This window comes from Arachis hypogaea, chromosome 20, assembly GCF_003086295.3.
Source record: "Arachis hypogaea cultivar Tifrunner chromosome 20, arahy.Tifrunner.gnm2.J5K5, whole genome shotgun sequence".
In the NCBI taxonomy this organism is placed as follows: domain Eukaryota; kingdom Viridiplantae; phylum Streptophyta; class Magnoliopsida; order Fabales; family Fabaceae; genus Arachis; species Arachis hypogaea.
Genome location: NC_092055.1, coordinates 137,689,607 through 137,702,088, shown reverse-complemented (window position 1 = coordinate 137,702,088; position 12,482 = coordinate 137,689,607). Strand labels below are relative to the sequence as shown.

Below are 12,482 nucleotides of genomic sequence, written 5' to 3'. Positions count from 1 at the left end.
TTATCAGAGCCAACCTAGCTCTGATACCATGCCAAATTGCCTTGTGTTTTATTGAATAGCATATCAATTATATATACAGTACTCTACCTAACAATTAGCTACCTGATTTCCTAATTATGGTAATGCAAGATATTTATAGCTAATAAAACGGGATACACCAAATCAACTAAAAACTGAAAGGAATTTGTTTTCTAATAATTCCTAATATTTAGCCGTGACATATGTGGCTTGATATGCATCAGATTTCATTAGTATCTTAACGTTTATAAAAGTGATTCAATGTTATCCTACTATCAATTATACTAACAAATCAGATTATATTTTTCAATTATTCTTATTTGGATGTATTTATTTTCAATTAGGTCTCACTTGAATTTGTTCGATTTTAATATTATACCCACTATTTGTGTTTAGATTCAATTATGTCCCTAAAAAAGTGAATTATGTAAATATTGTAGGAATTAGTTTCAACATTTGATGAGCTATTTTTCGGAATAAATCATCGATTCTATCCCAGATATTTGTATTCTAACTTCAATAAGAGATTTTTAAAACTCAAACTAAAACGTTCATGATGTGTAATTGATGGCAGGATAACATTTAATCACTTTTATATTATATCAGCATTTTTAATACTCTGTTATGTTGACAGATAATGGTTCACGTTAGATTTTACTTAACGGTGTTTATTGGATATTTGATTGATGTTTAACTTGATCTCTGACTCAAAATTGGAAGTATTTCAATCGTTACCTCATTTTTTTCGGTGACTGAAATAAACTAAACAAAGAAAAACAAAACAAACAAAACAATGATCTGTTTAAATAGAGCGACAGTCCCGTTTAAGACTACTCTTAAACTCCTCCCAAGGTGAAAGAAGCTCCACATGTGAAAGTTGTAACTTCATCACCATCTTTGCCATAGTATCTGCCACCGTGTTTGTATCTCTCATAATCAAACGAAAGTCAACACGCCAATTCCAATACATGATATCTCTTATTTTGAGTACCAATGGATCAATAAACCCAAAACCATCTTGAGTAACAAGATTAAATGCTTTCACACAATCCGTCTCACAAATAATATCTCGTTGACCCACATCCCAAGCTAAGAGATATCCTCTTCAAATGGCAAACAATTCTCCTTGAAGAATAATATTACTCTCAATCATTCCCAAACACCCCTTTGCCAACTCCCATTACAATCTCTAATAACACAAGCAAAACCAGCACTATCACCCGAACCAAAATAACTAGCATCACAATTAATCTTAAAAGTACCAATAGATGTGGGATTCCAAAAACCATTTAGAGTAGAGGGAAGGGACATACGTTGTAATTCAAAAATATTCCTAAGCTCCTTTTCTGAAGTTAATGCCAGACAAATCACTTTTTTCGGAGGCCAAGTTTCATGAGCATTAAAGATGTCATTATTCCTTGCTCTCCATATCCACCAAAGTCCCGAAAAGAACTTGAACGGATGCTCTCTGCTATGATACAAGAACCAGTTCTTCAAATCCAAAGGATGACAAGAAATATCCAACCTATGCCAAACAAGCTGAGCTTTTGGACAATCCCAAATACAATGTAAAACCGATTCCTGGCTAGAAAGACATCTTGGACACCTATCCGATGACGACATCCCTCTTCTAATGCGAAAACTTGCAGTAGGAAGAGCCTCCTTAAGACACAACCAAGCCAAAAACTTATGCTTTTTCGGAACAAGCTGACGCCAAAGCCAAAGCCAATTCTCCTGCTCCTCCCAACCAAATAGCTGCCTACACAACCACAAGTAATCATTGCGTGAGTCATAGACTTTGTCAGCAGACCCACACCAATACCAACTCACTTCTGGACCTGCTTGTTCATCTGGATTGTAAGAGAGAATATTACCTTTCAGATTTTGAGATAAAGGAGAATAAAGAATATCCAAATGCCACCTACTAACCGACCAAATATCTTGTATCCGGAGATTCAAATCAGAAATGTGAACATAATCCATCTCATTAGATAACCGTCCTTCTCTCCTCCAGCTAGAAAACCAAAAATTCTGGTTCAAATCTCCAATACACCAAGCAAACCCATCCTTCAACACTTCCCAAGCCTTGCAAAGACACCTCCAAATGGGAGAGTCCTTGTTCTTAGTATAACTAAAATAGTCATATATAGATGATCGGTATTTGGCATCTAACAATTAGACCCATAGCTTGTTTGGCTGTTGGAAAAAAGTCCAAACTAGCTTCCCAAGAAGAGCAATATTTACACAATAAGGATCTCTAATCCCCAAACCTCCATATTTTTTTGGAGTAATCAGTACCTTCCAACTAACAAGATTCAATTCTCTTCCATCAACTTGTCCTTTCCAAAGAAAATTCCTCATCATAGACTCCAATTTACTAGTGATTCCTTTGGAAAAAATAGAGACATGCATCTGGTACGTGGGAATAGCGGCAACAACAGAATTAACCAAGCAGAGTCTACTAGCCCGATTGAGTAAATTTCCTTTCCAGCTTGCTAGCCTACTCCGAATCTTATCCAGGACACCATTGAAAGCTGAACGAGTCACCCTAGAATGGCTAAGGGTAACTCCAAGATACCTGCCCAAGTCCTGGACAAATCTGATAGAGGATACCCCAGTGAAAACATCTTTCCTTGTTGCAGAGACATTCTTGGAGCAAAGCGCTTTTGACTTCTCCACATTAATCTTCATCCCAGATGCTTTGCAAAAAGTCTCTAAAATCAACATCACATTTTGCACTTGTCTCTTTGTAGCTTTACAGAATAGAAGCAAGTCATCCGCAAACATTAAGTGGGATATTCTTGGTCCCCCTCTAGAAATAGCAACCGGCTCCCACAAGCCCAAATCAACCTTATGACTAATAAAGCATGCCAATCGCTCCATACACAACACAAAAAGATAGGGTGACATAAGGTCTCTTTGTCTAAGACCTCGACTAGGAGTAAATCCATTCAGACGATTCCCATTCCAAAGAATAGATAAGGAAGAAGCAGTGACACAATTCATAATCAAATTAATTGTAGGAATAGAAAAACCAAAGCTCTTAAGGGTATGAGCTAAAAACCTCCAGTCAACTCTGTCATAAGCTTTCTCCAGATCAATCTTAAAGGCTAGTGTGCCTTTCTTTGATTTAGTCTTCTTCATAAAGTGGAGAACTTCTTGAGCAATAATGATGTTGTCAGGAGTTCCTCGTCCCGGAATAAATCCTCCTTGAAGCGGGCCAACAATCTCCGCAAGATGAGGACGAAGCCTATTAACAAGGACCTTCGTGATGATATTGTAAACTACATTGCAGAGACTAATCGGCCTGAAATCTTTCATAGATACCGGTGATTCAACCTTTGGAATAAAAACCAGTAAAGTCTCCAACATTCTCAGATCAAGAGTAACACCGGAGAATGCCTGCTTAACCATCTTTCAAACATCAAGACCAATGATCTCCCAATATTATTTGAAGAAGAAAGCTTGAAACCCATCAGGACCTGGAGCTTTAAAAGAGTTCATGTGAAAAATAGCTGTTCTGACTTCCTCCATAGTAACTGGTGTCGTAAGATTATTGCAAGCTTCCTCATTCAGAGAAGGAAAAGGCACATCACCAAGGCAACCCAAATCAACATAATCCAAATGACAGAATAAGCTTTTATAGAAAGACTCTGCTTCTTGACTCAGAACCTTTGGATCAGTTTCCCACACTCCATCCTTGAGAAAAAGGCCATGAATCTTATTATGCTTCCTTCGCGCAAGAGTTTGAATATGAAAGAATCTTGTATTCCTATCCCCGAACCTTACCCACTGCTCTCTGGACTTTTGGAACCATAGGAGCTCTTCTTGCACTAGAGTATTATTATAATCATCAAGTAACTGTTGTTCTTTCTAACGCAAATAAATACTATCCACCACTTCCAAACACTTTTGTAAATAATTAATCTGCTGCTCTAATTCTCATTTCTTAACAAAAATGTTACCAAATACTTTCGAGTTAAACTCTAGTGAATTATTCTGTACTTCCGAAAGCTTGCCATGAATCCCTCTATTACCAGACCACCATGACTGATTCACAATATCCCTATACCCAGGATGAGTAGCCCAAGCAGCAACAAATCGGAAAGGTAGATTCCCTTTAGGCTGAGGACGACCTTTACAACGCACCAGAATAGGGCAATGATCAGACTGAAGCCTATTTAAAATTTCTGCATAAGCCTCTGGAAAGATGGATAACCAATTACTATTTATACAGACTCGATCAAGCTTTTTTGCCACATCAACATAATTTTTCACCCTTCTGTACCAAGAAAACCGCCTCCCAATAGTCTTCAGATCAAACAAACCACTATCCCCTAATGAAGTAGCAAACATGTCTGCTCTTTGATAAGAAAATTGACAGCCCTTAGATTCATGAGAAAATTTGACTTCATTAAAATCACCAAGAACAATCCAAGGTCCTTGAAAAACCATGGATTGTGCAACAAGATAATCCCAAAGGAGAACCCTTTTATTAAATTGAGGACTGCCATAAATACCACTACACCTCCAAATTAAATTATCAAATTGAACCTCAACAGTAACACCCTGATCAAAAGCATCAATGAACTTACAACAAACACCCTTCATAGAGAATAGAAACCAAATACCTCCCTTATGCCCTTCTGCTTCTACTATACCAATAGAGTGATACCCCAACCTTTCCCAAAATAATTTTAAATGCTGAAAGGGGGAGTGAGTTTCAACCACAATAAAGAAAACAGGTCTAAATTTTCTAACAAGTTCTTTACAATGCACCCGGGCTAACTTATTAGAAGTACCCCTAATATTCTAAACAATCGTATTTAAACTATCTATAAATAATAGGGACAGAATAAATAAGAACATAAACTCTAATCAGAATTACCAACCTCAATAGGTGGTTTGTCCTGCGGTACTGGCACACTCTGATCCTCAATAATTGCCACCTTTGGACCCCCTAACACTGTACCTGCCATGCTTCCATCTACTAAGATTTTTTCCGTTGTGCCACCATTTTTATCAACTGGCGAGTTCTGCAGGGAGGAAGGCCGATGACGCTTCCGTAAAGAAATTCCACGATGTGCAAGAGTTCTACGCAATGGAGATGGCGCAATTTCATGTTTTTCTCGCTTCCCCATCCTAATGCCAATTGATTTGCCTCCATCACCATGCAAATTGGGCCTTGGAACCCTTCTCGAACCATACTTGTGCTGCTTTCCATCTTGGTCTTTCAAACCTGATGACTGGCCCATTGTGAATTTTTTCTTACACAGCACTTGTTGCCAGCCCTCTCCATCATCCATGCATGCCTCATTAACATGACCATCAGGCACGTGAGGAGCCAATGATTCCGTAACCACATCCTTCCCTTTAACAACTCCTAACTTCTCACCCAAATCACGAGAATTCTCACCCAAATCACGAGCTTCTGATTCAGCCTCTTTATGAAGCTCATGATTGTTGTGTGGCACTAGTGTCGGGGCTTTATTATTTTTTCCATCACCAAAGGAATTTCTGTTTCCTTCCAAGGACTCCTTCTCCATGCACAACGATTTATCATGCCCATACCGTGCACAAGTAGCACAAATCAACTGTAAACTCTCGTACTCCACTTCATGAGTCACACCCTCCACTATAATATGTTTGATTACAGGCAACCCAAGATTAATTTGAACACAAGCTCGAGTATATTTTCCTCTTTCTGCAAGCTTAGTGGCCAAATCTACTTTCACCGGAACCCCTATTGCAGAAGCAATTCGCAGCATTGCTTGTTCCTGATAGCACCAAATTGGAAGTCCCGAGACTCGAATCCATACCAGCGTTGATCCAAAGAATTTTTCGCATGGCCTAAAATTCACATCCCATGGCTTTACTGCAACATAGTGACCGTCTATCAACCACGAGCCACCAAGAATAACTTTCTCACGATCCGCAACAATATCAAATTTCCCTCCTTTGATGCGCCATACTATCCGAAGCTTATGCATGAGAGCAGTGTAGCCATAATGCTTATCCAGCACCTTGATCACGATGGCTTCCTTGTAAGGTTCAGCTAGACAGCTCTTTGCCTCCTTGGTAAAACTGACACTTGGTGGGCACGAATCACCCTGCTTACCTGTCACCGTCGCGATACCATCTCCAGATAAAGATCCTACTAATGCAAATGCCTTAGACTTTTCTGCACCAATGACTTTATCTCTAAAAGAGACCTTGGATGGCTTTTCTAACCCCTCTCGAGAAAAACCCTCCTTAACACCGGAGACACACCCACCCACGCTCTCCCCCTTATCTCTTCCGATGGCATGGCCATCTTCCTCACTGTGTTTCACCCTCAACCGCTCGCCCCGCTCTCTCATCTCTCATTCTCCTTGAATACGGAATACGTACTACAATCGTTACCTCCTTTGAATGCACTATATTTAGATGCCTCCATACAAAAAATGAATCTTCTAAAAAATTAATTTTGATATAAAAAATAAAAAATATTATATAAATACTAAAAATTTATAATTATATATATATATATATATTTATTTATTTAATATGTATTTTATATTTTGATATATATTTTATATAAATATTTAATTTTAATTTAGTGATTAATTTTTAATATACATCTAGTATAATTAATTTATATATGTTGCTCTATTAATAAAAGAAATACATACATAAGCAAGAATATAGGGTAAAGCATATTTTTTGTCTCTAAAGTTTGACAAAAGTTTTAAAAATACTCTTAAATTTTATTTATTTTAATTTTGTCCCAAAAGTTTTTTATTTGTATCAAATATACCATCGACGGCTAAATTTTCAAAAAAATTAAGACCAATCTAACAATAATGTATAAAAATTATGCTTGATTAGTTTGTATTGAGGGTTGTTCTTATGAAATTGTTGTTGAATTGGTCTTAAATTTTTTGAAAAATTAGCCGTCATGGGTATATTTGATGCAAATCGAAAACTTCTAAAACAAAATTGAAACAAAATAAAATTTAAGGATATTTTTAAAACTTTTATCAAACTTCAGGGACAAAAAATATACCTTATCCAAAAATATATTATCAAATGAAACTTGGAATATTCGTGTTTGTATGCGGATGACATTTTCTTCCGTGATAATGAAAAATAAAAAGAGGATACATGAGAGAAATTGATAGCATTCATAATACTTGACAAAGTCTGAAAATTTATTTCTCCCATATTGATGTTGTTGGTAAAAGTACTAGAGGTTTTCTTTCACATAAAATAATTACAAGATATTTATTAATTTAATACACAATCTAATGAAACATCTTTGACGATCATAACTTTAATTTGTGCCACTTCATATCATGGTTTAGTAATGCTTATTGTTACTGCATGAGCCAAAGATATTAGAAGCCTAAAGTCAAATATTTAATTTTAAAAATATAAAAATAAATAATTATTAAATATTTAAAATTTATCATAAAAAATAAATTAAACAAAAATTAGAGGGCAAATTATGAACATTATAAAATTCACTATAAATATTTTATCTTGACAAATAATTAATCATCCCATTTTAGTATTTTACATATACTTTTAGGGGTGTCCGCGGATCGGATCGGATCGGATATGGTCGAAAATTCGATCCGATTTGCACAATTTTCATCGGATCGGATCGGATATGATATCCGCACTTTTTGGTGCCGGATCCGATCCGATCCGATCCGCAAATGTGTGGATCGGATATCGGATATCGGATATCGGATATATCCGCATAATTAAACCTTCTCTTTTTAATCATATTTTTATGTGAAAAATTCAATAAAAATATTTCTTTCACACTTTTAAACTTATTTATTCCTAAAATATTTTTAATCAAACACTTTCTAAATAACAAAAATAAAATAATATAATATATAAATAATAATTACTAACTAAAACATACAAATAAGTAAATATAATACCAAACATATATATATTTATTTATTTTTTAATTATTATTGTGCGGATCTGCGGATCCGCGGATCGAATACGCGGATGTAGAGCAGATATCCGCAATCCAATCGGATCAATTTGCGAATCGGATTGTATCCGTAATTTTCAGATCGGATACAAATATTTACCGCGGATCTGCGGATACAATCCGATCGATAGACACCCTTGTATACTTCACTAAATCGAAATCCTTTGTATCTTCAATCGTTAAAAATTCTACACTTTTTCTTTTATTAATGCTCCAGATTACATAAAACACATCCAAACCTCTCACATCATTCAATTACATTAGTGAATCAGTTGTCACAAATACCAAGCGTAGCATTTCCTTGCTTTAACGTTCTAACTTCTAAGCAAGTTGACCTTATTAAACAGTAACTCCATCATGGTTGAAAACAGCTCGGTAACCCAATACATTTTCAAATGGCCAGATCATTATACTAGTGGTTAGATTTTGGAGTATAAATAAATTGTTTCGCTTGCATGGTAATTTATAATGAATTGTATATTAGTGGATTACAATATTATCGTTAATACAATCACATAAGTACCAACGTAGCTCCTTGACATAATAACTTTTTTTAGTTAACTCGATCAACCACCATATGTCTCCCTTAAATGTCAAGGTCACTATTAAATTTATTTATACTACTAACTTATCATAATTTCATTGAAGTGATATCACTATCTTACTATTTATTTTTAAACATTGTGTCCCATCGACCATGAGAGTCCGCACGCACGTCTAGGCGTCTAGCGAAAGCAACATCAAATGCCGTACAAAATATTCTTCTATTATTATTATTTATTTATTTTAAATGAATGAAAAGTATATAAAAAAAAGGGGCATTCCGAGAATTGAACTCGGGACCTCTCGCACCCTAAGCGAGAATCATACCACTAGACCAAATGCCCTTCTTTGATTTTGAGTTTGTTCATTTTAATATTAAAGTTTATAAACACACACCAAAGTGAGTAGTTTAACCCTTTTCAGGGACGCTATGGTGTACTGTGTGGACCACTGTACTTTTGTAGCTCACTACATTATTATGGAGTTGTACCCGCCAGATATCCTTCAATTACTACTATCCCTAGGCCCTGCTGACTAGTGACTAGTACTAGTACTACATACATGATATTAATACATGTTTAATTAGTACTATTCCAATTTCAAGGGATATCGTATCAATATGGTAAAATAGTAGAAGCAATAACAAAGATAACATGAGCCAAGTTTGTAAAATTCCTATATATATCAACTAAACAACTAATTTTTTGAAATTTTAAATTAAAAAAAATATTAGCTAGATAGGTTTGCATATTTATTAGGTAGATAGGTAGCTGGGCAGTTCTTGAAAGATTGTGTATGAGGATATAATTGGGTAATTGAGAGGGTGGAGAAGTACAAGAGGGACCGGATTGTGAAGATGGAAATGGTACAAGGAGCAACATGGTATGGTTTCCATGTTGTGAGACAAGGTGAAGAGGACCCATTATTTGAGAATGGTAGGGAGGGGTAAGTGCTTCTAACGTGGACATTTTGCACGCCCGGCCCACCCTTTCAATTGGTGGCTCTTCATTTCTGAATCACCTGGACCCTGTTCTCTTTGATTGTGACCCATAAATTTATCAACATGGGATACTCATCATATCTCCAACCTACAATATCCATCTCTTTAGTTAAGAATGTCCTTAAAAAACTATATTTGAATTTGTATTTTTTATAAATATTTTTTAATTATAAAAAATAACAGTCACTTTTATGTTATAAAACGGTATTATATTTTTCAATTACAATTTCTTTTCTATACATTTTCACAAAGTTATGTTTTTTTTTTTTTTCAATTGTCTTGAATATCAAATTGTCTTTTCTAAATATTTATACTTCATATTTTTGGCTATCAAAGTGTATTTATATTTCGTCCATTGAAGATAACAAGTTTAACTTTATCTAAAGTAAGTTATATATCAAGGAATTTACTAATACAAGAACAATATTTTGAAATTTGACAAATAAAAAAAATATTATTAAAATATAAGAATATATTTTTTTTAATTTTTGCACAATGGTAATCACTATAGAGTCTACCATTTTAATTAGTATTTTTAAAATAATTGTTAACATGACTCATTTAATTTAATCGGTAATGTCATGGAGACATCAAATTAAAGTTATCTTTTTTAATTTATTATTTATAATTTTGTATATTTACTGTTATTTAATTATTTTAATTATAATTAAAAAATACAAAATAAAACAATTTTAGCTTATTTTAGACTATTTTTTATTTTTAAAATATTTTTAGTTTAATAATATAATTTAATTTTAACACAATGTTTTACTTTTACACATTCCTCTAATATCATCTCTTCTGTTAAGATTAAAAAAAAAAAAACCGACTTTACTCTTGTTGGTAAATGGTATTCATTTATGGGAGTTAAGGAGTTCATTAAATTATGGGTCTTGATTCTTCAATCAGTTAACTGCCCCTTCTCTTTTGAGAGGAAAGGATTAATGGCAGAAAGAGATTCAATTCCCGAACACAAAATTACAGAAGTACTTTATTATTAGTCAAATCAAGAGTTCATTAATTATTAGTACTAATTGGGTCAATACTTTTTTTTGTTTCCAGATTTCACACAAAGCAAAGCAAAACCCTTTTGCTACCACACAAACCTGAAACCTGACCCCAACAACAAAGTTCCTTCCTTTCAATATTACTCGTACTATATCTCATTGGAAAAACCAAGAACCAATTTATATATAACACACAAAAAATAAATGACAAAGAATCAAAGATAATCCATTTCAACACATTTTTTCTCATTTTTCAAAACATCCAAAACAAACAAATTTATCATCCATGACCATGATCATACCCCAACCTCCCCCCCTTCCCCCCTAAAAAAAATTAAAAAAATTAAAAAATTAAAAAAAGAGAAAATAATAAGAAGAAGAGTAGGAGAGAAAAGACCACATCTTTAAACATCTGCAGCATCAAAAATATGTTTTTTTTTTTAAAAAAACTCCATTGTTGGGCAAAGATGCATGCTTTTGAAATTTCAACGAACATATTGAGGGTGAAAAGTGGTAAGAACATTGCTAGAAGAATCCCTGCGAGAAGAGCTCCTCCAAAAACCGGTTCCATAGAACCTATCCCACATCTCATTCTCCAAATCAATGACTTCCTTATCAGGTTGAACAAACGAAGAGTATTGCACCGCTTTCACGTCGAAATCATCGTTGGCGCACATTGGTTCAACGATTCTGAGTCTGCTCGCGTCGCAGCACCCGCACTTGCACTGGATTCTGCGCCTCGCCGCCGGTAGAGGCAGACGCCCCTTCGCCAGATTCCGGCGACGTATCCCCCGTATCATGCGGCGGCACAGCCCGAATGGTACCTTGTAAAGGGCAAGTAGGAGGACGTTGAATGCCAGGCCGCAGGGGAAGCAGCAGCAAACCGCCACGCACTCCGCAGCGGTGCCGCCGACCACCTCCCCCACCACCGAGCTCCTCGACGACGAACTGTCTCGCCGAAGCAGCGGCTGCCGGCGGTTTATCGAAGGCGGGGAACGAAGCACGATCTTCATGTTCGACATCGTGATGATGGTGATAATGGAGGTTTGTGTTTCAAGATCGAAACTTTGTCGCGAAATGAATGGATTCTAACGTGGGTTTCCAGCGGCGAGGGTAATTGTCTCGAAATGACTGATCTTGTGGATACAACCCTTTTAAAAATGGAGACTTCCTTTTCTTTTCTTTCTTTCTTTTTTTTTTTGGGGGGTTTTTTTTGTGTTTTTTGGTTAGGGTGTGGATCCCCAATTCTTGAGTAATCGAGGAAGAGTGAGAAGGCCGAGGAAAAGACCCACACCCAGATTAATATCAAATGTTAGCAACGGTTTCTGCCATTGCAGAAAACCTCCGGGGAGGAGGAGGGGTAAGAAAAGGGAGGAGGAGGAGGAGTAAAAGAATTAAGAGTGTGTTATTGGCGTGGAAGTGGGAAGAGAGAGAGGGGTAATATAGAAAGTGGAAAGCGAGTGCTGCGGTGGTGGAAACCAATTTTAGGAAAAGATTAAGAGGGATCGGAGTTGTGTTGGGTGGTGCTTCCTACAATTGTGGGGGGGAAAACCGCTCTCAGCTCCAATGAGAGAAAATTGGGTGTATGGGTTCTGTCTTCTCTCATCAGATTTTTATTTCTGTCTATGGTGGGTACCTCTTCAATGGAATTTCGTTAACCCACCTCATTTTTCACTTCTCAACATCATTCCTCTATTACCAACAAATAACCATTTTGACCTATCAAATATTATAGGATAAATCACATAAATAAAATAAAATAATATTACCTCAAAATTATATAAATTTCTTTAATTAGAATTGATTATACGCAACCTAAATTAGAATTGGTTACATTGGTATAATTTTGAGTTAAAATTATTTTTTGTGTAATTTATTTAATATTATATTTTGATAAAATCATTTTAAAAGATATAACTGA

General features: G+C 35.5%; 1 protein-coding gene and 1 non-coding gene across 2 annotated transcripts; both read right to left on the bottom strand.

Annotated features, from left to right (window-relative positions):
• Nucleotides 1–8,826: 8,826 nt before the first annotated feature.
• TRNAP-AGG (transfer RNA proline (anticodon AGG)) lies at nucleotides 8,827–8,898 on the bottom strand. The gene has a single exon. It is a non-coding gene; the product is annotated as a tRNA-Pro (tRNA).
• A 1,822-nt stretch (nucleotides 8,899–10,720) lies between these two features.
• Nucleotides 10,721–12,239, bottom strand: LOC112786733 (uncharacterized). Its single transcript, XM_025830103.3, has one exon. The coding sequence runs from the start codon at nucleotides 11,581–11,583 to the stop codon at nucleotides 11,047–11,049; it is 537 nt and encodes a 178-aa protein (XP_025685888.1). The 5' UTR covers nucleotides 11,584–12,239; the 3' UTR covers nucleotides 10,721–11,046.
• Nucleotides 12,240–12,482: the final 243 nt, after the last annotated feature.

What these genes read in the sequence shown, in the direction of transcription:
- LOC112786733 (XM_025830103.3), bottom strand. Translation starts at nt 11,583, where the DNA reads ATGTCGAACATGAAGATCGTGCTTCGTTCCCCGCCTTCGATAAACCGC.